At 47.4% G+C, this 25,766-nt stretch overlaps 1 protein-coding gene across 2 annotated transcripts; it reads left to right on the top strand.

The window, feature by feature from the left end:
- The first annotated feature begins 16,476 nt into the window (after nucleotides 1–16,476).
- PDP2 (pyruvate dehydrogenase phosphatase catalytic subunit 2) lies at nucleotides 16,477–25,122 on the top strand. 2 transcript variants are annotated; one of them, XM_023726844.1, is made up of 2 exons: nucleotides 16,477–16,540; nucleotides 20,176–25,122. In XM_023726844.1, exon 2 carries the CDS (start codon nucleotides 20,230–20,232, stop codon nucleotides 21,820–21,822), a length of 1,593 nt encoding a protein of 530 aa, XP_023582612.1. In that variant the 5' UTR covers nucleotides 16,477–16,540; nucleotides 20,176–20,229; the 3' UTR covers nucleotides 21,823–25,122. The 2 variants fall into 2 exon arrangements, with proteins under 2 accessions (XP_023582612.1, XP_023582613.1); XM_023726845.1 differs by having other exon boundaries at nucleotides 16,483–16,540; nucleotides 20,223–25,122.
- The last annotated feature ends 644 nt before the right edge of the window (nucleotides 25,123–25,766 follow it).

Here is a 25,766-nt window from a genome sequence, read left to right as displayed (position 1 = left end):
GGGGTCAGATCTTAGGCTGTGATTATAACATAAGGAGGCTACTTTCAGTTTTAAAAGAGTTTAAAATTAAAAAATAAATTAAGGAGAAGGACTTAGGGAGTAAGGATTCTTGGCTGCCTCGAGACAATTATTCTAAAACCAGCTCCCGTTTCCCAAGTCCCCTGCAGTCCCAGACCCCCTGTGCCACCATCCCCGGCAGGGGTTAGCCAAGGTCTCTGGCAGGGTTGGGAGCACTGTATGGCCATTGTACCAACTACAAGTGGCCCCCATCATGCCATTCGTCCTTCCCTTGGGCTCAATTGCTCTGGCGTGGGCCCAAGGGAGGGAAGAGTGGGCCCTCCTCTCTCACTCTGCACCCCACTCCCCTCCAGCCACTCGGTCTCAACCCATAATTTAAGTCAAGATGCCCCAAAACAGACTCTCCACCTCTCTTCTGGGCTCCGACCCCAAGATCTCCCTGCTTCTTAACACTCCGCTTCTGGCCCACAAAGCTGCTGTGTCTCCGCCTGCCCCCAGGGTTCCCAATCCACATGGAGGCCCCACTCTCTGCCCAGGGCCATGTCCAGATGCCACTCTCCCTCATGGACAGCCACACATTGTCTTTGGGACTCTACCTCCTAAATCTCCCTCATCCAATCCCCTGCTCCTCACCTCCATCACCTGACTCCAAGTTCTGTCCCTGCTCTCCTGGCCACTGGTGACCACCTCTTCCTTGCTGCTACACCGGCCCACCCATTCACACTCCACAGGGGTCTTCCCCATTTGCACTTCTGGCCCTGGCCCACCTCTATGACACACCCTATGGTTCCCCCATTAGCCTAGGGAGAGAGGCCTGGGCTTTGCACCACAGGTCACTGAAGCCCCTGAAGCTTATTTCTTCCTCTTTAAAATGGAAATGACATCACGTGAGCCACATATGTCATTTCAGATTTTTGAACAAGCACATTAAAAAAGTAAAAACAAACTGGTAAAATTAATTTAAATTATTTTCTTTTTTAAAGTTTTTTTATCCAATCATATCCAAAAGATTATAATTTCAACATGTCATCAATATAAAAAATTATTAATGAGATATTTTACATCCTTTTTTCATACCAAGGTTTCTAAACCCAGTGTGTATTTTACACACACAGTACATCTCAATTCGGACGAGCCACATTTCAAGCACTCAAAAGCCAAATGTGGCCAGTGGCTACTGTATAGGACAGCACAGCCCTAAACAGATGTCATTCTTTGCAGGGCCATCTGTTGGCAAGGTGTCTGAGCAGGCCCTCTGGCCAGCCTGTAGCCAGGCCAGGCAAGGCAGGAATGAGTCAGAGCTGGTCTGAACCTATGGCCTCCACAAGAGCAGACTCAGGACATTTGATGTCAAGCTGGTTCTCTCTGTGAGGGCCTTCCTCCTCCAGGAAGCTTCTCTAACCCCCACCTCATAGTCCACTGGCCCTCCCGCAGTCCACCCCGGTAGACCTTTGCTGTTCCGTGGGGAGAAAGGCCAAAACCCTCAGCAAGGGACTGACCTCAGAAACTGGCTTGGTTCAAGAGACTTGATTGATCTGGGAGGGCTTCCTGGAGGAGGGGCCAAGAGCAAAGGTAGCTGGCATCCAAGCGGAGGCACAGAAGCCTCAGCAGCAGTGAACATTTGCCAGACAGGGAGGAGAAATGCTCTTGCTCAGCATGTATGGACAAAAACGGGAGGTGTGAGTGGGGCTCCAATGCCAGGCAGAGGTTCACCATTTGTTATGGATTGAATTGTGTCCCCCCAAAGTTCATATCAACTTGGCTAGGCCGTGGTTCCCAGTATTGTGTGGTTGTCCAGCCTTTTGTGATCTGATGTGATTATCCTATGTATTGTAAATCCTAACCTCTATGATGTTAATGAGGCAGGATTAGAGGCAGTTATGTTAATGAGGCAGGACTCAATCTACACAATTAGATTGTGCTTGAGTCAATCTCTTTTGAGATATAAGAGAGAGAATACAGCAGAGAGGAGAGGGACCTCCTACCACCAAGAAAGTAGTGCCAGGAGTAGAGGACGTCCTTTGGACCCAGGATCCCTGCCCTGAGAAGCTCCTAGACCAGGGGGAAGATTGATGACAAGGATCGTCCCCAGAACTTACAGAGAGAGAAAGCCTTCCCCTGAAGCTGGTGCCCTGACTTCGGACTTCTAGCCTCTTCAACTGTGAGAAAATAAACTTCTGTTTGTTAAAGCCATCCAGCTGTGGTATTTCTGTTATAGCAGCACTGGATAACAAAGATAGAATTTGGTACCAGGAGTTGCTGCTCTAACAGATACCTACAGTGTGGAAGTGGTTTTGGAATTGAGTAATGTGTAGAAGCTGGAAGAGTTTTAAAGCGCCTAATAATAAAAGCCTAGATTGTCTCGAAGAGACTGTTGGTGGAATTATGAACATCAAAGACAATTCTGGGGAGGATTCAGAAGAAAGTGAGGAGAACTATAGCACTGGAGATGGCACAGATGGCGAGAAGTAGCAGCAGAGAAACGGCAGCAGCAGAACTAGGAGACCAGCGTGAGATGGCATGGGAGCCCAACCAGGGAGCAGAGCAAGACAGCTGAGTGCCTTCGCACAGGACGCTTCCTGGAGGAGTGGGGTGCCTCCAGGCGCTTATCAGTGGAGCTAGGCTTGCCGACCCAGGGAGCAAGAGAGCTGAGTGCTTCCAGCCAGGGTTTACTGGCAGAGTAGGGTGCCTCCAGGTACTTATCAGTAGAGCTAAAGAGCTTTGAAACACTTGCCTGAGCAGGGCAGGCCCTGGGCCGGCCCAAGGGCCCAAGGGGCCAAGAGGCCAAGGAACCAGGAAGCAGAAGCTGAAGAAACAAAGAGCATGGGAAGCAGAGCTGCCTCAGTCTCAAAGGGTAGGACCACTACCTCTGGGGTCTCAAAAGGTGGAACCACGGCCTGCTGGGTCTCAAACGGTGGGACCACAGCCTCCTAGGTTTCAAAGAGTCAGTTCTTCACCGACTCGGTTCCAGAGTGTGGGGCTGCCTTTCACCAGTGCCAGCAGGAAGGGGCCAGATCTGTTCCCCAAAGCTGGGCGGCGGGTGGGTCTGCCATGCTAAAGGGATAGAAGAACAGGGCCTACCAGAGTCAAAGGGCTAGGGTCTCCACTCAGCTGAACTAGGAGAATGGGGCCGCCCAAATGCAAGAGAGCAGAGTTGCTTTTCAGGTGGGCCTGGAAGGTGGAGCCGAAGCCCAAGGCTGAGGAGCATCCACCCAGAATCCGGACAGTGTGGCCAACGCCCAGAGTCTGGATGGCAAGGCCATTGCATAAATGATCTTAGAGAACAGACGATTATTTTCAGCCCTTGAGAGCTAATGTAATGTGTTCTGCTGACTTGCTTGGTACTTGTTATCCCTTCTTTCCCTCTAATTTCTCCCACTTATAATGGAAATGTCTAGCTTGTTCCTGTTCCACCATTGTACTTTGGAAGCAGATAACTTGTATTTTAGATTTCAAACATGAAGAGGAATTTTGCAGAAGATGAGATTTTGGCTTGGAGTTGATTTAAGATTTTTTGGATGACATGATGGGGTGAATGTGTTTTACATGTGGCAAGGACACGAATTTGAGGGGACCAAATGGTGGAATGTTATGGATTGAATTGTGTCCATCCAAAATTCATATCAACTTGGCTAGGCCATGGTTCCCAGTATTGTGTGGTTGTCCAACCTTTTGTGATCTGATGTGATTATCCTATGTGTTGTAAATCCTAACCTCTATGATGTTAATGAGGCAGGATTAGAGACAGTTATGTTAATAAGGCAGGACTCAATCTACACAGTTAGGTTGTGCTTGAGTCAATCTCTTTTGAGATATAAGAGAGAGAATACAGCAGAGAGGAGAGGGACCTCCTACCACCAAGTAAGTAGTGCCAGGAGTAGAGGATGTCCTTTGGACCCAGATCCCTGCACTGAGAAGCTCCTAGACCAGGGGAAGATTGATGACAAGGATCTTTCCCAAGAACCAACAGAGAGAGAAAGCCTTCCCCTAAAGCTGGCGTCCTGAATTCGGACTTCTAGCCTCCTAAACTGTGAGAAAATAAACTTCTGTTTGTTAAAGCCATCCAGCTGTGGTATTTCTGTTATAGCAGCACTAGATAACTAGGACACCATTACACCCAGGGCCTATGAGAGCCTCTGGAGGTGTAGCTCAAGGGCTCCAAGGGTTAGAGGAAGAGGACTCTCCCTGAGGCTCAGAGCACTGGGCATCACTTGGCCCTGCCATCTTCTAGGGCAGGAAATCAAGTGCAAATTCTGGTGGATGCAATTCCCCAGCTGCTCCTACTGCCCCTCCTTGGCTCAGGGGGATAGACTCGTTATTGGGCCCCGGCATTCCATGGCTTGCCTGTCTGTGAGTCCAGTCTAAGTTCTCCAGCTGCAACCCAGGTGTTTTTGTCTTTAGGGGCATGGGAGGGTGAGCAGGTGGCTCCTTTATTCTCACTGAGTGCTCTCCTGAGACAGGCACTGCGGGAAGGGCAAGGAGATGTCGGGGTGCTTTCTCCTCCTCCTCTCCCAGCATCTGCTTTGAGGGACAAGTCCCTGCTTTGGTCTGGGCACCAGCATCTTCAGAGGGCACACGGCCCTGTTTCTCCAGTTACTCCTGCCTCCCAGGGAACTGGGGAATAGGGACCTTGCTTCTGCTGCTGAATGTCCAGTGGTACAGTTTGGGGAATACGACCCCTTCAGCCAGAGGATGCTGTGTGAGGGCCAATGAGCCACCCAAGGACTCCCAGGACATCCAAGCTAGAAGAGTTCCTGGTCTGACCCCACTATACAGGTAGAACAACTGAGGCCCAAAGACGGAACAGGGTCTGCCCAAGCAACTTGGTGGGAGAGCAAGGATTTATGACTCCTGGTCCAGTGTTCCTCACTCCATCAGAAGAGACTTATGTATCAGAAAGACCCTGTGTTACCTTCCTAGTGCTGCTATAACAAAGTACTGCAAACTGGGTGGCTTATAAGAACAGAAAAGTATTAGATTACAGTTACGGAGTCTAGGAGTCTGTCTTAGTCATCTACCACAAGTAGACGGCTTTAACAAAGATAAGTTTATTCCCTCACAGCCCAGTAGGCTAGAAGTCCAAATTCAGGGCACCAGCTCCAGGAAAAGGCTTTCTCTTTCTGTCGGCTCTGGAGGAAGGCCCTTATGATGCCTCAGTCTTCCCTTGGTCTGGGAGCATCTCAGCACAGGAACCTCAGGTCCAAAGGAGACACTACTTCCAGCACTGCTTTCTTGGTAGTAAGAGGTCCCCAACTGTCTGCTTGCTTCCCTTTCCTTTTACCTCTTGTAAGATAAAAGGTGGTACAGGCCACACCCCAGGGAAACTCCCTTTACATTGGATCAGCATGGCCTGGCCCAATTGATACACACATTTTTGAGGGGACATAATGCAATCCGTGACAGAGTCTGCTTCAGGATATCAGCCATGTTGATTCTTTCTGAGGGCTCTGAGAGAGAAACTGTTCCCTGCCTTTCTCCTAGGTTCTGATGGCTCCCAGCAACACTAGGCTTCCCTAGCTGCTAAATGCAACTTCACGTGGCCATTTTTCCTCTCTGTGTGTCTCTCTGCCTCTGTTCTCCTCTTTTATAAAGACAGGACTCAGTTGGGATTAGGACCCATCCTATTCTGGTGTGACCTCCTGTTAACCTAACTGATAACATCTTCAAGGACCCTATTTCCAAACAAGTTCATATTCACAGATATGGAAGTTAGCACTTCAACATATCTTTTTGGGGACACAACTGAATTTATAACAGCATAACAGACCCCTATCCCAAATAGCTACCTGCTTGCCTGTTAGGGTGCCTGAGTTCCTGCCACTTGAGATTCATTGCTCACAGTTAAGACATGGTCCCACGGTCCTCTGCTGAAATGCAAGTGCCCCTCAGAGGAATGGTTTTATCACTTCCTTTTAATTGGCTATGTGACCTCTTCTCTAGACCTCTGTTTCCCCATCTGTAAAACATGTCAATGGGAGGCCCGAGGGGCCTGAGATGGGACTTGAGGGAGGAGAGAAAGCAGGTTTCCCAGAGGCACAAGCAGGCTTGTGGCCGAACTGGAGGGCATAAAGCTCTGGATCTTGACATGTGTCACTCTCCTGTGTCCCCTAAACTCAAAAGGGCCATGGTGCTGGGCAAAAACACGCGGGGACCAATGACTGGAGGAGCCTCCCATGACCCCCAGACCTTTGCCCATCAATGTGACAAGTGAATACCTGGGTTGAATTTCCTATGGGCCCGATGTAATGGGAGGTCAGAGGTAGATTTAATTGCTTTACAGACATTCCATGTTTTTCCACATGTCTAAGTCCATGAACTATGACCCATGCAACAATGAGACCTATACTTTAGGAGAAGTTAGTGCTTGGAAATGACTTCTCTCCCAGGAGAGCAAAGCTCTAATAGTGTAATTTCAGGCAGGGGAAAGTGAGCTGAAAAGATACCTGGGGACAGCCAGTCCTTTGGAGCCCTGCCACCAGCACTAAATCTAGAAGCCTGTAGTTTCTGGGGGCAGGGGAGGGGACCTGGAGGGAGCTCCTGGCCCCTGCACAGTTCTGGCCTGCTGAGTGCCCTTTGGCCCCAGGCAGGGGGTGAGGAGGTAAGCCTAATATGGCTGCTTCAGCCAGCACCAGTGGCGACTCTAGCAGCTCCTGAGGGCTTGGATCAGGGCAGGAGTGTCCAGCTCCACCGTCTTTGGGGCGCCTGTTTTGGTCCTGTGCCCCTTGAGGTCAGAGATCATGCTGCAGGACAGCTCCAGTGAGCAAAACTAAACCAGAGAAGGTCTGGGTAGAGGAGAAAAGAAGTAAAGCGACTGGCAGCAGGCAAGAGCTAAACCTACGACCCCTAGACCCAGCCATGTGGGGTTGCATCATCTTCCGGCCCTCCTCGCACTAACTGACCACCCCGAATGCCAGGGGTCTCTCCAATCATGTGATGATCAACCACCCCCTAGATTTCCCAAATGTTCTCTAGGAAGATGGGGCAATCACTGCTGGCGGACTCAAGGTAGGACCTCCTGGTGGCCAGCTCCTGAGGCAACAGGCTGGTCCCCAGGGGTGAGGCATTGGAAGACCCTACATGGACCTTGCCACCTATCACTCGGGAACTATACACCGCTCAACCAACAGTGGGAACCTGTCAGCCACCTGTGGGCACCTCCATGGGCTGAAAAACCCACCTAAGCCACACATCGAAAGGATTCAGGGGCCCTCACATGTGTAATTAAACATAAAAATAACACAAAATTATGCAGTGAAGCCTGTGAGAGCCAGAACTCAGCAGGACTGCTTTGTTTTTTCCAGGTCTCACAAGTTTTCTGCCTTTGACAGGATGCAATCTTACACTTTTCTATTGCTCTCCATCGGTGGGAAATATTTGAGTTTTCCTTCTCTGACAGGTTTCCACCTTACACGGGTTCTGGCTTTCGCAGGTTTAACTAAGCCTACAGGCAACTACAAGGAAGGTAAACATAATTCTGATTTCTCTCATGCTGCTTTTTATTTTTTTTAAATAAAATGTTAAAATATTAAATAAAGTATTTTAAAGCACCTTCCTTTAGTGCCCCTGAGAAATGCTCCCTGTGCCAATAGGGTGACCCATCAATGAACGTTATCCATAATTGACTTATTTAATTAGACCCAAAACCTCCTTAGGTGGGCACTACAGGTAGCCCCTGACTTACGACGGGGTTTCATTCCGACGACTCCATTGTAGTCGGTTCTGACCTAAGTCAAAAACCTCTTTATTTTGTGTTTTGTTTTCATTATTATTGCCTTTTATTGTCAGTATCTTTATAAATCACTTTGAATATCTACGAGTGAACATCTGAGAATGATAACATCGGCAAATTCTGCACTACAACATTGTATGTAGTACATATTACTAATGATAAGGTATACAAAAGAAAAAAAAGATGGTTATAAGTGGGGTTTGTGGTAACTCGAATACACTGTAAGTGGGGGACTACTTGTATCCTTATTTTGTAGATGAAGATGTTGAGGATCAGATTGGTTAAGACACTTGCTCTTGGTCACACAGGCCGGAGTTACTGGGGCCGTGATTGGCCTGCCTCAGAGCTAAGTCTGAGTCACCACACTGTAGGCCCCTCTGGAGAGTGCAGCTCAGGTCCTTCACGAAGTCTGCTTGTGCACCCTAGTGGCCATGTGTAAAACTGTGGCTTGGTCTCTGGTCCATCCTAAATAGTGGCCACTAGAGCTTCAGCTCCTGGCTGGGCTGGGGAGGACCCTGAGTCTTGCCCAGCAGGTTACTATTTCATTGCTTTTTGTGAAATACCAAATGTCAAAATCTTTTAAATATTTTTACTGTTGTTTGTGCTCCTGCTTCGCTGGCATCCTAAGCTCTTGCATCCTCTGGTGGTCAGGTGCTCCTGCACTGGGCAGAGTGGGCATCTGGTCAGTGCCACTGAGCTCCACTAAGGTACTGAGGAAAGGGTGTATATGGAGGGCTGAGGCAGTGGCCCACTGCTTCCCAGAGGTAGGGAAGATAGAGGAGGGCGTTCCAGGCAGGGGAACAGGAAGGGCAAAGGCCTGGAGGTAGTTTCATGGAACTGAAACCTGGTGTGAGAAAAAGCTGAATTAAATTTGACCCAGTCTCCAGCATAGCCTGGGGATGGGGGTGCCCTGATTACAGTGACAGGTCCTAGTTCTTCAGACAGAAATAGCTCTGGAGTTGAGGAAAGGAGGACAGTTCTGCCTCAACACCACCCATTTACTTCCCCTGTTCCCATTCTGCAGTCATCACACAGCTGGAAGCAGTCTGCCCCATCACATACATGGGAATGACTGCCCCCAATTAACAGATGGAGAAACAGAGGCTCTAAATTCAGCTGAGGTCCCTTGCCCAAGTCACATATCCAGTCAATGGCCATGCTGGGGTTCTCAGGTGTGCCTGATCTATGGTCCAGCCTCCTAAACCACATTACAGGGGGGCCCAATGCCAGGGGAGGCTCTTGTCATTTAGAAAAGCAGATGTAAACTATGCTCAAAGGCCTGGCACTTCATAAATGAGTCCCAAGGCCACAGTGCCTTCCTGGTCCTCCAAAACCCATTCCATCTCACAGTGACCCTATAGGACAGAGTAGAACTGCCCCATAAAGTTTCCAAGACTGTGGTCTTAACGGAAGCAGACTGCCACGTCTTTCTCCCGAGGAGCAGCTGGTGGGTTCTAACCACCGATCTTTCACTTAGCAGCCGGTGCTCTAGCCACGGCACCACCAGGGCTCCTTTCCTGGTCCTCAGCAAGAAAGAAAAAAACACCCACTCCACAAATTCTGTTTCTGTTCAGCCTTCTACAAGAAGCGGATTGTTCAGGTGGCAGCTTCTAGGCCTTGATAATTGCTATAGGATAGTTAAAGTATGTTTGGTTTTCCATGAGTGTTTCTGAAACACACTAGCTCTGATTTTTCACTGAGGGTCCAGCCTCAGGAAACAAGCATACACTGTTAGCACCAAGGGAGGCTGAAGGCCCTCGTTAAATTACAGCCTTTACCTAAAGATAACTAAGCAAAACCACAACGTGCAGGGGAAGGGAGAGGTAACTGTTTTCCCTGGAGGAGAGCACATGAGCTGTCCCTCTGGTCTTGGAGATACCCAAACTGGCCCCTTACACTATTAATGTAATAAGCTTCCAGAAGAGGGGTCTGGTTGAGGGTCCAGAGAACAGGGTCAGGGCCCATCTCAGCCACAAGCTTGAAGTATGACCCTGGAGAAGCTGAAGGAAGTCAGTTCAGGTCTCCAGACTTTATTCTCCTCTGCAAAGAACGGCTCTGCCAGTTGTGACTAGATTTTACAGCAGAAAGGAGGCTCATGGTGAAATGTTTGGAATTGCTGCATTAAAGCTGAATGAATTCCTTTAACTGCAAGATTTTTGAGAGTCTTGGCCATTTGTAAATCTCTTCCAGAGGGCGGTAATCAGAATGTGGCCTCTGTTTCTCAGAACATTTTGTGGACTCAGGTCCCACAGAGCACACTTCAGAAAGCTTGGGTGAGATGCCCTCTCAAGTCCTTTCTAGCCCTGGCCTAAGGGTTGGAGATGGGGCAGGCAGCCCTGGTCATAAAATTCAAGCCCTCCCCTAACCCACAAGGCCAGGACCTTTGCCCCTGCAGTTTTCTCTCCCTGGAATGCTCTCTCCCAAATACTCCCTGGGCTCACTCCCTCACTTCCTTCAGAACTCTCTCCAAAGGCTATTTTATATCTTATTAGAGGAGCCTTCCCCGATTTCAGATCCAAAATAGCACTCCCTCTCCAGTTCCCACCCGTAGTGGCTGGGAGTGGGCCCTGCTCTCTTCCCAGCTACCTCTGTTGTCCCAGAACAGTGGGCTGTGTTGTGCTTTCTTCCCTCCCACTCTTAAGTGTATGTGTGTGTTGTTGTTGGGTGCTGTGGAGTTGATTCCAACTCACAGCAACCCATGTGAGAGTAGAACTGCCCCATATGGTTTTTTAGGCTGTAATCTTTACAGGAGCAGATCGCCAAGTCTTTCTCCCATGGAGTGGCTGGGTGGGTTCAAACTGCCCATCTTTCGGTTAGCAGCTAAGCGCGTAACCATTGCACCACCAGGGCTCTTTGTGTATCTGTGTGTTGTTGTTAAGTGCCATAGAGTCACTTCCGACTCATAGCGACCCTATGTATAACAAAACAAAACACTGCCCAGTCCAGCGCCATGCTCACAATCATTGCTGTGCTTTAGCCCATTGTTGCAGTCACTGTGTCAATCCATCTTGTTGAGGGTCTTCCTCTCTTTCACTGACCCTCTACTTTACCCAGCATGATGGTAAATGAATAAGGAAGATCAAGGAAGAATTAACGCATTCGAATTATGGTGTTGGTGAAGAATATTGAATATACCATGGACTGCCAGAAGAAAGGACAAATCTATCTTGGAAGAAGTACAGCCAGAAAGCTCCTTAAAAGTGAGGATGGCCCACTTTGGTGGGTGGCATCTAGGGTCTTAAAAGCTAGTGAGTGGTCATCTAAGATGCATCAACTGGTCCCAACACACATAGAGCAAAGGAGAATGAAGAACACCAAAGACACAAGGATAGTAGCCCAAGAGACAGAAAAGGCCACATAAACCAGAGACTTCATCAGCCTGAGACCAGAAGAACTAGATGGTGCCTGGCTACCACCAATGACCTCCCTGACAGGGAACACAACAGAGAGTCCCTGACGGAGCAGGAGAAAAGTGGGGTACAGAACTCAAATTCTAGTAAAAAAGACCAAACTTAATGATTTGATTGAGACTGGAGGGACCCCAGAAGACACGGCCCCTGGGCTCTCTGTTAGCCCAAAACTAAAACCATACCCGAGGCCAACTCTTCAGACAAGGATTAGGCTGAACTATGGGACATAAAATGATACTTGTGAAGAGTGTGCTTCTTAACTCAAGTAGATCCATGAGACTAAATTGGCAGCTCCTGTCCAGAGGCGAGATGAGAAGGCAGAGAGGGTCAGGAGCTGGTCAAATGGACACGGGAAATCTGGGGAGGAAAGGAGGAGTGTGTTGTCACAGTATTGGGAGAGCAACTAGGGTCACATAATAACGTATGTACAAATTTTTGTATGAGAGACTAACTTGAATTGTAAACTTTCACTTAAAGCACAACAATAAAAAAAAGAAAAAAACTGAGGATAGCAAGATTTCATCTCACTTACTTTGTACATGTTATAAGGAGAGGATCAATCCCTGGAGAAGGACATCATGCTTGGTAAACTAGAGAGGGTCAGTGAAAGAAAGTATGTATGTAGGATGTCATTATTATTATTTTTCCCCCTGATTATTAAATATATTTGTTGTTGTTAGGTGCCATTGAGTCAGTTTCTACTCATAGCGATCCTATGTACAACAGAACGAAACACTGCCGGGTCCTGTGCCATCCTCACAATCATTGTTATGCTTGAACCTATTGTTGCAGCCACTGTATCAATCCATCTCGTTGAGGGTCTTCCTCTTCTTCGCTGACCCTCTACTTTACCAAGTGTGATATTCTTCTCCAGGGACTGATCCCTCCCAATAACATGTCCAAAGCAAGTGAGATGTAGTCTCACCATCCTTGCTTCTAAGGAGCATTCTGGTTTTATGTCTTACAAGAAAGATTTGTTCATTCTTTTGGCAGTCCGTGGTATATTCAATATTCTTCACCAACACCACAATTCAAAGGCATCAGTTCTTCTTTGGTCTTCCTTATGCATTGTCCAGCTTTCGCATGCATATGAGGTGATTGAAAACACCATAGCTTGGGTCAGAAGCACCTTAGTCTTCAAGGTGACATCTTTGCTTTTTAACACTTTAAAGAGGTCTTTTGCAGCACGTTAAAAAAAATAAATACATAAATGGAAAGGCAAAGAATGTGAAAGTCCCTATAAAGTTTCATGAGCCAGTGATAAGCATTGTTAACTGCTGGCAGTGTGTCCTACTAAAATTTCCCTGCATGCAAACTAGCTTGCACAAGGGGGAGGAAGAGAAGAGGGGAGACAGAGGAAGAGAAGAAATTCATAAATAAATCATCATCATTATTATTATTACTATCAAAATACTCTCTCTTCTTTGTGGTAGTCTAGCTTTTCCACTTGATGGTCTGTCCTGACCAATAGCTCTGTCCAGGACTTTCCAGTTCCGCACTAGGCATTCGGTTAGGCACTGGGGGCCCCTGCTCAAGTTCAGGGAAGTCATCGTGGCCCTGGGTATGGGGCACTGACACCCCCAACTCCAGAAGCCCATGGCACCCTCTGCCCCCTCGCTCCTTGAAGCATTGTCCAAGCACCCAGGTGCTTGGGCCCAGTCCTCTCCTGGAGTAGCCCGGAGGGGCCACCTGGCATCCGCAGTTTCCAGGAGAGCTACCAGTTTTTTAGAGTAGCAGAGGCCTGGAATAGTAACCTGCTTGGCTAGAAGGTGGTGAATTTAAGTCACCTGGTTTGGAATGGTGCAGGTTCCTGGGACAATTGTCTCAGGGCATAGATGTGCTCAGATTAGCAAGAAGGCTCTTCTGGGTTTATTTCAACATCCTAGGGGAGTGAAGCGTCCCTGGGTGGCATAAGCGGTTAAGTGCTTGACTACTCATCTAAAGTTTGGTGGGTTGAATCACCCAGAGGCACCTTGAGAGACAGACCTTGGTGATCTGCTTTTGAAAGATCACAGCCTTGAAAACCCTATGGAGCGGTTCTACTCTGCACACTTGGACTCGCCATGAGTCTGAAAGGACTTGAGGGCAACTAATTAACAGCAACAACAGCGGAGGGAAGACCTCAGAACCAGTACAAGGGCAAACTCTTCCGCTCATTGACAAAGAACAAAGACATCTGAGGTTTTTTACAAACTCTTCCAGGTTATCAGGCCAGATGTTATGGTTTTGACAGATAGAAACCAGCTGCTGGCACCCCATGTCCTCCTGACCCAAGAGCATCCTCAAATCCAACTTTCCTAACATTCCATAGAAGGTCTTACCAATAGAACTAAGGAATCAGGGGTACTTGCTGAAATCATCCATGAGATCCATCTCCCTGCCCCTTAGGAAAGGGGGACCCTGGTCATTGCTCTGGCCTTTTTTCTTCTGCTGCTTTTCTTCTGATTATAAGAGTTATGCCAAAATGGAGTAATGTATGTTTATTGTAAAAAACATGAAATGTCCACCTTTAACTGTCTCTTTAGGATAAACTGAGAGAAGTGAAATTAGTGGATCAAAGGTATGCCCATTGGGCAACCTCAACTTATGCTCCCACCTGCCAAGATGGCAGTGCCCACTCACCAACATTAGATATTAACCATGTTTTAATATTTGTCAGGATTATTGACTAAAAAATATCTCATTTTAATTTGCATTTTCTTGGTTTTTAGTGAGGCTGAATATTTGTACGTGTATTCTCAGAAAATCCCAGCTGAGCTGCTGCTTTCACTTTCTCAAGAGAAAGAACCTCTTTTCCTGTTTTTTTTCTTCCTTATAAGTTCTAGGGATAACGAATCCCCAGGGGATTGGAGAGAGGACTTGATCTGGTCATCATATATGTGGTGACTGAGTCCTTGAACAAAAGTTTCAGGGCACATAAAATCCTTAAGGGTGTATTTTCACTTTGGGAGAGGGGTGTGTGTGGTAACTTAGAAAAACCCTGTAGTTTCAGACTTAGCCAAGTGATGTAGTTTTTCTTAGCAATATGGTTAGGACAGCCATCTGTGTATCTCCAGAGCCCAGGGCCTGACACATTGTAGGCCCCCATATAGGCCTATAGATTGAGTAATTAAATCCTGCTATCTTTGCCCTGAAGCCCTGGTGGTGCAGTGGTTAAGCGCTCAGGCTGCTAACCAAGAGGTTGGCGGTTCAAATCCACCAGCCACTCCTGGGCAATTCTATTCCGTCCTACAGGGTCTCTATGAGTCAGAGTTGACTCAATGGCAATGGGTTGGGTTTTTTTTTTTTTTTTTTTGGTCTTTGACCTGATAACCCTCCTGTGACTCCAAATGAACTATCTGTGCTAGAAATTTATGCTTCCTAGTTCTCTTGCACATATTTATTTAGAATCCCTTGGAGTTGTTTTTAGTTTAAGTCTGAAATAGCCCCATCAGTGTTCTGGAAGACAGATATTATAAATCCTGACTCACTGGTAGAACTTCCGGAAAGGGCCAAGGGTAAGCAGCAGTATAAATATCATACCAGGGGCAGGTCCAACAGGAGCAGTTTTATGGCAGGCATGTCCTTGGGTCCAGGTGGGCTGTCCAGGCTCCCTAAGTAAGCCAGTGTATCTGCCTTCCAGAGGACCTCATTCTCTGGGCTCTAAGTGGTCTTTTTTGTTATCTCCTATCTTTTTTTGCCCCCAGGGAAGAAGTCCACTTGACTTACCACTTAGAAGAGTTCTATTAAAATATAAGGAAGCAAGAGACAACTGGAATCCCACAAATGTTAGGACCAGTGGGAACTGAGGGAATATCTGGTGTTCTGATTCTCTGCCTTTCTTAACCTACCAACTGCTAACCATTCTAACATAACTGTCCGTGACTAGGACAATGTAATTGTCAGTTCAAGGTCAAATGGTCCATGGGGAGCCAATGAAGACTTTAGAACATGCAAGGTTTTAGAGCAGCATTCTGGCTGCTCTGTAAGAGGAAGGAGGCTGGGACCAAGACAAAGTTGGAGGTAGGGAGATAAGGTTAGGGGCCTGGGATAGAGTGGCGGAGGAGCTGGAGGAAAATGAATGGGTTGCAGAGATATTTAGAAACCGTAGGATTGACAGGATTAGATGACTGACAGGAGGTGGCGTGAGGGAGAGGGCAGTGTCAAGATGACCTCCAGGATTCTGGCTTGGGTATGTGAGGGATAATGGGACAATCACTGGGGTAGGACGGCGAGAAAGAGCAGGTTTGGCAGGAAGTTGAGGGGTAAGCTGGGTTTGAGGCTGTGGCATCACTAAGGGGGAGCGAGGGAGGGGTGTGGAACACATCCCCTGAAACTGTCAGAAGGGGTGACACCAAAATGACCCCAGAGTCCCTGGCGGCGACAGGCAGGCCAGTGCCGAAGTGGGAGGGGCCACCAAGGCAGTGGCGTCACTACGCTTGGTGTCACCCATCACCCAGTGTGATAACTTGTCACCACCACCACCCCACCCCACCCCACCCTCATGCGCCAGTCAGGGTTCTGGTGGGCAGACACGTGAAAACGAGGCTCTCTGCCTTGGCCGATGGGAGAGCAGAGGAGCTGCGGGGGGCCACGGAGGACAGAGCCAGCCCGACCACGGAGGGGTGATACCATAAGTTACTGCACTGGGTAACACCAACCCTAGTGATACCACTGGTGAGGCACCCATGGGGGCCTACCACAGAGTCTATTACTATTACCCGTTGCTTCGAGTGGCTTCCGACTCATAGCGACCTTATAAGACAGAGTAGAACTGCTCCATAGGGTTTCCAAGGAGGAGCTGGTGGATTCTAACCGCTGATCTTTTGGTTAGCAGCCGAGCTCTTAACTACTTCGCCACCAAGGTTGCAGAGAATCTAGGTGGTTGAAAATAATGGTGTGGAGAGGGGTCTTAGGAAAAGGAGGCTTCAGTGGTTAGCACAAAAGTGGAGAGGAAGGCGTGGAAAAAAGGACTGATAGGCGTACTAATAACAGCAAAGAATTGGAAAAGCCGCTCAGTTCGGGTTTGCATTGGCGGCGGTCACGTGGGGGCGCTCCACCACGTGACTGACTGCTCGCTCCGGTAGCCTGGCGCTCACCCTACTCTCCGTCAGAATCGGAGGGCGGGACTTGACCCCTCCCAGCCCAGCCCTTCTGCTTGCTCTCTCATTCTCCTCAGGGATTGGACAGTCCTGCTTTCCGTCAAGGCCCCGCCTCCGAAGATAAACCAATCAGAGCTGGTGGGAGGACGCTTCCGTCTCGAGCCGAGCCTAGCAGAGGGGCTGCTTCGGAAAGTCGAGGCCAGAGCGGCGGCAACGACGGCGATGAGTGCGCAGGCGCAGAGCTGACGGGACGGACCGGGTGGTGGCGGCGCAAGCTGGTGAAAAGAGGGCTGGGGTCCGAGGTAGGTAAGGGCACGACACGGGGTCCGCACGCCTCCTCCCACGCTCCGCCTTGCCCGCACCTGGCCCTCCCTTGCCCGCGGCACCGGCTCAGGTGATGGGGCGGCGAGCGGGGGTGCGGTGAGGTGAGGGGGCGGGCCCACGGCCGGGAGGCGTGGGCTGGGGCCAAGGTCGCCCCACTGGCGCGCACGCAGCACGTGGGCTGGCGGATTTGCCGAAGACCCTTGTCTGCGTACCCCGCACCTGCACTAGCTGATTTAGCCCTTCGAGAACCTCTGTAAATTCGGCGTCTCGACTGGGTTTCTCCATCTTACAGGCTGGAAAGCTGAGGCTCAGGGACACCGACCTGGTCGCCACAGGGCATCCAGTTTGAACGCGGCCGCGCCGGGTTGGAGGGAGACCTAGCGTGGTGGACTCCGGAGGCCGCGCTCTTTACTGTTAGGCTATGGTCAGAGACTTGAACTTGGGACCAAGTTATTTTTTTAAAGGCGCGAAATTGTTTGGATCCAGGCTGCGGCGGACGGCCTTGGATCGGGCACTGCTGCCCGCCTTCTCTGCAGGGTCTGGGACGTCCAGGCGCCCTCTCCGCCCCCTGCCCGACCGCTCCTGTCCAGGTTCCGCCGGGTGAGCTAGGGAGGGAGCACTTCGTCAATGCTGGGAGCTCCAGCAGATAGACTTGAGGAGGGCAGAATTCGTTAACGAAATCCGAAAACATGTGGGAGACGCGCCTCCTCCCTGGTCACCCGAGAAAAGCTAACTATAATAGGGCAGCTTCTTCTTTGGTCTAAGGAAAAATACCACTCGAGGCTGGTGAAGGTGCTTAGAAACTGATTCCATCCTGCCCTGTGAAGGCGGCGTGAACCTTTTGGAAATCAGTTTGGCGGTATGAGCCTACACCCTTTGACCTATTGATTCGTCGTTTGGGAAGTAAGTAAGATAAACCTGAGTAGGGAAAAGGTTGCTGCATAAGGCAATGCAGTTTGGTATTTTATAAATAACTAGCCATCGCAAACGCCCTCCCAATCCCCCACCATTGAGAATAGTTAAGCAAATTGTGATGTTTCTGCTGAAATGGGATAGTACGCATCCATTAAATGTAATATGGAAATGTAGACCCAAAGCTGTGGTTACAATTATACAAAAGTTTGTACAGAATGAGTAGAGGGGTATACATCTAATGATAAGAATAATAACTACCTTTTTTTTTTTTTTTGAGTGGGAGGGTCATATTTTATTAAATCCTTATAAAATCTTAGGAGACTAGTGTGATTCCCATCCTGCTGATGGACAGCTGGAGCTTGGACAAGTGAAGCAGGGTGTCTCATGCTAGGCAGCTAGTGTTGCACCTTGTGTGCTGTTGGACCTCTGAAAATGCCACATTTAGCCAGAATTTTAGGGCCTACTGTGTGCGAGGCACAGGGCTGGGCACCGGAGAGCTGCTGGTAAGCAGCCACAGTTTCTGATTCCTGGAAGCGTATAGACTAGTGGGGAAACAGGTACTTATATAAACACTTACAGTCTCCTGGGGAGAGTGCAAGCATGGGAGCTAGACATTAGGCTCCAGCCAGGGAAGGGTTTGGGAAGGAGAGAAAAAGAAGCCACTGGGCCAGCTGAGAGGAAGGAGTGAGCTTTGTGGGGAAGCCTCAGTTGCTCTGTAAAAGCAGAGACTATATTAAAAAAAAAACTCTTGTTTTCTAAATTTTCTGGAATATATTTATGTGTTATAATTGGGGGGTGGGGTAGAGAGACTTACTTACTTTGAATTTAGTCAACTCTTTAAAATAGTTTACCTTAAATTACTTTCATTCAAGATATTAGTAAATTAAATGTTTTCACAAATCAGGTTTCTTTAAATTGTGCTTTAAGTGAAAGTTCACAGTTCAAGTTAGTCTCTCGTACAAAAATTTATACATACATTGTTTTGTGACCCTACTTGCTCTCCCTGTACTGTGACAGCACACTCTTCCTTTCCACCTCAGATTTCCCATGTTCATTCAACCTGCTCCTGACCCTCTCTGCCTTCTTATCTCGCCTCTGAACAGGAGCTGCCCGTTTAGTCTCATGTATCTACTTGAGGTAAGAAGGACACTCTTTGCGAGTATCATTTTATGTCCTATAGTCCAGTCTAATCTTTGTCCAAAGAGTTGGCCTCGGGAATGGTTTTAGTTTTGGGCTAACAGAGAGTCCGGGGGCCATGTCTTCTGGGGTCCCTACAGTCTCAATCAAACCATTAAGTCTGGTGTTTTTACTAGAATTTGAGTTCTGCATCCCACTTTTCTCCTGCTCCATCAGGGACTCTCTGTTGTGTTCCCTGTCAGGGCAGTCATTGGTAGCCGGGCACCATCTAGTTCTTCTGGTCTCAGGCTGATGAAGTCTCCGGTTTATGCGGCCCTTTCTGTCTCTTGGGCTAATAGTTTCCTTGTGTCCATGATGTTCTTTATTCTCCTTTGCTCCAGGTGGGTTGGGACCAATTGATGCATCTTAGATGGCCACTCACTAGCTTTTAAGACCCCAGATGCCACTCACCAAAGTGAGGTACAGAACATTTTCTTAAAAAACTTTGTAATGCCGATTGAAACAAAGCTTATTAAGAAAATGTTCTGCATCCTACTTTGGTGAGTGGTGTCTGGGATCTTAAAAGCTTGCAAGCGGCCATCTGAGATGCATCAATTGGTGCCAGCCACTTGGAGTAAAGGAGAACGAAGAACACCAAAGACACAAGGAGAGTATTAGCCCAAGAGACAGAATGGGCCACATAAACCAGAGACTTCATCAGCCTGAGACCAGAAGAACTAGATGGTGCCTGGTTACTACCAATGAACGTCCTGACAGGGAACACAACAGAGAGTCCCTGATGGAGCAGCAGAAGGATGGGGTGCAGAACTCAAATTCCAATAAGAAGACCAGACTTAATGGTCTGACTGAGACTGGAGGTACCCCAGAAAGCATGGCCCCAAGACTCTGTATCATCCCAGAACTAAAACAATTTCCAAGGCCAACTCTTCTGACAGGGATTGGACTGGACTGTGGGACATAAAGCGGTACTCGTGAAGAGTGTGCCTCTTAGTCAAGTAGATACAAGAGACCAAAGGGGCAGCTTCTGTCCGGAGGTGAGATGGGAAGGCAGAGAGGGTTAGGAGCTGGTTGAATGGTCATGGGGAATCGGGCAGAAAGGAGGAGTATGCTGTCGCTGAATGGGGTGAGCAATTAGGGTCTCATAACAATGTGTGTATAAAAATTTTGTAGGGGAGACTAACTTGAAATGTAAACTTCTTTTAACTACAACAACAACAACAAAAAATTTGTTATGCTAGTTGACCTAGATGTCCCCTGAAACCGTGGTCCCCAGACCCCAGCCCCTGCTACTCTGTCCCTCAAAGTGTGTGGTTGTATTCAGGGTACTGCTTATCTTTGGTTTAGTCCAGTTGCTGTCCTTCCCTTCACCTAAGATAATTCCTGTCTACTTTATAGTTAGTGAATTCCCCTCTCCCTCCCCACCCTCGTAACCATCAACGAATGTTGTCTTCTGTGTTTAAACTTTTTCTTGAGTTCTTATAATAGTGGTCTTATACAATAACAAATCAGTATTTTTTTAAGAAATTAAATTTAAAATTTTCTTAAACTCTTTAATTTTTAGGTTTTTAAAAAATCCCTTTTGCTAAAGGAGCTTATCTGCTGGTATAGTTTCAGAATGTCAAGTACTGTGTCCTACTGGGTCTTAAATTCTGCAAGGAACAGCATCGTCACATTACAAGGTGGAAGACGTTTATACTCAAGATGTGTCTCAAATAGGAATAAATCAAAATGGAGGCTCTTTTCCCGGGTGCCGGCCACCCTGAAAAACAGTTCCGCTTGTGGTAGCTTTGCTCTGCAGAAAGCTTACAGACACGTGTCTACAGAAGAAGACGATTTACACTTGCAGCTAAGTCCTGCACAGGTGAACGAAGTGCTGCGAGCCGGTGAGTCAGTCTACAAGATTCTTGACCTTGACAGCAGAGTCCCAAATTCAGTGTTGCGGTTTGAGAGCAACCAGCTGGCCGCTAACTCCCCAGTGGAGGACCGTCGCGGTGTAGCCTCCTGCCTGCAGACTAGTGGGTTAATGTTTGGCATCTTCGATGGACATGGTGGCCATGCATGTGCCCAGGCAGTGAGCGAGAGGCTCTTCTACTATGTGGCAGTGTCACTGATGTCCCACCAGACGCTGGAGCGGATGGAGGGAGCGATGGAAAGCATGAAGCCCCTGTTGCCCATCCTGCAGTGGCACAAGCATCCAGGGGATAGTATCTACAAGGATGTCACGTCAGTGCATCTCAACCACCTCCGCGTCTACTGGCAGGAACTGCTTGACCTGCACATGGAAATGGGACTGAGCATCGAGGAAGCATTAGCGTACTCCTTCCAGAGACTGGATTCTGACATCTCCCTGGAAATCCAGGCCCCCCTGGAAGATGAGATGACGAGGAACCTTTCACTCCAGGTTGCTTTCTCCGGGGCAACAGCTTGCATGGCCCATGTCGATGGAGTTCACTTGCACGTGGCGAATGCTGGTGACTGCCGGGCCATCCTTGGTGTTCAGGAAGACAGTGGCATGTGGTCTTGTCTGCCCCTCACCCGTGACCACAACGCCTGGAACCCGGCTGAGCTGTCACGGCTAAAGAGGGAGCACCCCAAGTCGGAGGACAGGACGATCATCATGGATGACAGGCTGCTGGGTGTCCTTATGCCTTGCAGGGCCTTTGGGGATGTCCAGCTCAAGTGGAGTAAAGAGCTGCAGCGTGGCGTCCTGGAGCGGGGCTTCAATACTGAGGCCCTCAACATTTACCAGTTCACTCCCCCACACTACTACACTCCACCCTACCTGACTGCTGAGCCCGAGGTCACATACCACAGGCTGAGGCCCCAGGATAAGTTCCTCGTGCTGGCCTCTGATGGCCTGTGGGATGTGCTCGACAATGAAGCTGTGGTGAGACTGGTGGTGGAGTACCTGGCTGAGGCAGGTCGGCACAAGCCCGACTTGGCCCAGAGACCCGCCAACCTGGGCCTCATGCAGAGCCTGCTGCTACAGAGGAAAGCCAAGGGGCTCCACGCTGCTGACCAAAATGCAGCCACACATCTGATCAGACATGCCATTGGGAGCAACGAATATGGGGAAATGGAGCAGGAGCGGCTGACAGCGATGCTGACATTGCCGGAGGACTTGGCAAGAATGTACAGGGATGATATCACTGTCACTGTGGTGTATTTTAACTCAGACTCAATTGATGCATATTACAAGGGGGGTTAAGAGTCTCCCATCCTACTGCCAAGGTTAACTTAAATGCTTTTCTAAAACATTTTCACTTTTCTTAAACTGGCTATTCACACCTTTTGTTAAAAGGGCAGGCAGATGTAGCTTGCAAAATAATAGGCTAACATGAGGAAAACACCTGAACCTAGATTTAAAAACAGTAGCAGAGATTTCATGTCCCTGCTGTTTTGGTCAACTCTGTGCAACCAGGGCAGAACATAGAGACCATAGGATTGGCCTGGGGTCATGAAACCCAAGTCCTTTTATAATGACACTTTGTTAGTGTTCACCTGAGTAAATTTAATCATGATTCTGAGAATAGAGAGCATCAGGATCTTCTGAGGTCTTGCTGTAAAACCTGCCAACTCGATAGTTCTGAACTCACGAGCATGGACTTCTGGACTTTAAAGGGAGGTTTTATTGTTTGTTTTTTAATTACTAAGGCCTAGGTTCACAAATCATGCTACAGGACACTTTTCTATGCAATATTCTGGGTTTTTTTTGTGATTACACTTGTAAAAACGTTCTGTAATATTGCATTCTAGTTCTGTTTTAGTTTATTTTAAAATTAAATCCTAAAACTTGCAGACTGGCCTGTTGCCTGCTGTAAGCATGCTTGGAACGACTTGTCTTGGCTCTTAGCTGAGGGTGAAAGGGTCTGGGGCTCTGGACCAGCTGAATTTACTTGTGCAGCTTTTGTCTCCTTGGCTGTCACACTCCCTGAGCCTTTGATCCCTATGAGGAGGTAACACGTCTAAGCCTTAATTCCTGGCGTTTCCTGCATTAATAAAATTTCCTCTTGGGCTTAGCCTCTGAGGGGTTATTCTTAGCACTTAACCTTTCTGATTATGCCTCTCAAAAGTTGTTCTGTTAATTCCACCTAACACAGTCCTTCTACCTCTAGTTAACACTGATCCCCTCACCCTGCTGCTGCTGACGGCACAAGACTGTCTTGAAAGAAACTTTCACAGGTTCCCTTTTCAAATGGTTACTGGGAATGAGAAAATGTGATCTCAGTGGTAGTTATGACAGACATGTAGGCAGGACAGGCTTATCCAGTAGATTATGGACTTAAGCTTCAGCATGAATTTGTAGAGGTGAAAACTTGAAAGATGAGGAGAACAGTCACTAACTGAGGCTCTCTGTCTGCATCCGGGAAGGAGGGAGGAGGGAGATTTCCCAGAGGGAACGCATCCCCCTAGGCTGTGGGATAAATCGCCATTGCTAGTCTCTGGAACTAGACCAGATTTAGTATAGTAATTGGGGCCAAAAATAAAACACAACCTGTAGTGGTTTCTGTAGGCTGTACAGTCATTGTATTTACTTGAAAATTAAGCCATTTGGGTACTTTCTGGCGGGGAATGAATTTCATCTTCTCAGGAGATCCTGTGGCGTTTAAACAACAGAAAATATATCCCTAAATGGAAGCACAAACATAATCCTACAAAACTGATAGTTTTATTTTCCTGCACAAAATTGGGCAGAATTCTCCAATGTAGTTGAACTGTATTAGTCGGTCCTCAGTTCACTCCTTCGTGCCATCTACTGAAAAGAAAAGCAGATAATTAGGTTTGGCTTCCTCATTTTTGTCTCTGTCCCAGCTGACATTCTCCTAAGTGTTGGGATACTTCTAGCTTGGGGACGTTTCCCTGTGTGTTTTCCAGTGCAACTGTTCAATGATGTGGCTTCATCTAAGAATTCTCTTTTTGAGTGCTTAAGCCTTGGTTCTTTTATTCAGAAGTCATTAGTATTCCTTCTGATCTCCTTGATCTTAACTCAGAAATAAAATGTGAATCATTACCATTCTGCTAGCATGAAGGTTTATTGCTAGAACTGAGGACTCCACTTGTCTTACATTCTTTGTTCTTTATGCCAGCTAAACCCTGGAGTATCTTGGAGCCTTTACTGGGATTACAGTGTCTGAATCCTATTTAGGAGCCTAACATAGGTCATAAATATATCTAATTCAGTAGCTTGTGGGACAGCTGAGAGAATCCAGACAGTCCACCTGTTTCTCCAAGTGTGTCTGTTTTTTCTCTGCCTGATAGATTTCCCTGTATTCTAGTGGATAAATTGAGAAAGAAAAAAGGCTAGTTTATTGTCTGCCTTTTCCCACTGTGAACTCTGTCAGCTCTTCCCAGGAACGCTCCGGGGAGTGCCTCCTGGTTAAACCATGGTTCTGCTGTCCCTGCTCTTCCTGAGGCACGTGGGCTACTGCTTGAGGACACGGGTTTGAGAGGGGGATAGTAGCATTTGTCAGATCCTCCAAAGCATTTGTCATTCCTTTTATGTAGAGATATTAATATTTAGACTTTTAAAGTAAACTAAAATAAGATTGAAAGTTTTTTATATTTTAGATACAACTTTTGAAGAAAATATGCTTTGGTGGTTCAGATTTATCATTTTTATCATTTTAAGCAAGAAACTTTGGTAATATTGGGATAATTTAGATGTTTTATATATAAATAATAACTACTGATTCTGGGGATTGGTCATGATGGATAGAGACGATGTAATTCTAAATTCAAATTAATATGCTAGATCAAGTTACTTTGAGTCATCTTTCTGAGACGTTGTTTGTAACATTAAAGCTAATTTATTATAATGAAAATGTAAACTTTGAGGTATTTTAATATATGAACATGTTTTTCCCAGAAGTACAATTGGCCTAAAAGATCTTCTGTTGGACACATTGGGTAAAGTTCTGTTTAGGCACAATTGAGTTGGTACCTTTTATTCATAAAGTATCAGTAGCTCAAGTGAGTTAAAGATCAGGATAATTAATTGTATGGAACAGAAAAATGTGTTCAGAATGCATCTGGCTTGACTCTTCTGTCTGTCATTCCCTGATGACTTGTCTTTCTCTGACAGCTTTTGGGAAGCCTGAACTTCCCAGGTTAAACCAGAGTGGCCTGGACTGAGCTGTCCTACTTTCATCTGGAAGTGGTTCATTTGTCTCTAAATGTGACTCTTTCCCATGGCAGAAAAAGTTCTGATGTAGCCTTGGATCTGGGGTGTAAAGGCTGGTGGTACCACTCATGATGCGAGCTGCCATGTGTATCACTTGAGTGAAAAACACGTATTGAAGGGGCTGAGGCTCAGTCCTTTACACCTCAGGCACTTACTATTTAACTTGCCTCCTGGAAAATATTTCTTACCAAGCATCTACTTGGAAAAGTTATTAACCATGTTCTTTAATAATTACTGACATTGTATTTTAAGCTGTATACCAATGTCTGTATTTGACACTGATTTTCTAACCATCAGAGATATTTAAATGAAACTTGTAAATAAAAGAAGCAAAATGAAGTTTGGTTTCTTTTGGTCTGAATACTAATTTTTTTAGGCCTTAGCGTACTACATTAGGCCAACCTTTGTTTCACCACCTTTATCTGGCCCTGGAAGATTTTAGGCTGTTGAAGAGTCTACCCAAAAGAGAAGTTTTGTGCTGTACAAATCTTTGGTGGCTGCTGACCACACAGGAAGTCCTCATTTAGTGTTCACCGTGTGTGGACCTGAAAAGAAGAAAAGGAGATGAAGGATTTTGTTGTGAGGGTCTCCACACACTTTGTGCCAAGGCCTGCTGGATTTTGATGATGTTATTTAACTGAGCTTTTAAAACCAACTGTAAACACCAGCTTCTGTGTTAATATTAAATGCAGAGCCAGCTTTGAGGAAAGGACTAAACAGCTACCTAGGTGGAGTTGAAGAGTAGGGGAGGAAGCCCCCCACTTCACTTCGCCCCTCCCCCCCATTAGCTGTTGCTGTGTCCCACTCCATCGGGAGTGATTTAGCTCAGTTCTGAGGACTGCTCCAATGGGTACTGCTTAAAATGTAAATAAATCATTAATATTTCAGTGTAAACTGGAGGTGTTAGATCAGCTTTCACTGGGCTGGGGGTTAAACTGGGCCTTGAGCAGATTTTTGGGAGGGAAAGGTGG

This window comes from Trichechus manatus, unplaced genomic scaffold, assembly GCF_000243295.1.
Source record: "Trichechus manatus latirostris isolate Lorelei unplaced genomic scaffold, TriManLat1.0 scaffold00014, whole genome shotgun sequence".
NCBI lineage: Eukaryota > Metazoa > Chordata > Mammalia > Sirenia > Trichechidae > Trichechus > Trichechus manatus.
The sequence above is the reverse complement of the archived record's forward strand: the minus strand, read 5'-3'. Positions and strand labels throughout refer to the sequence as shown.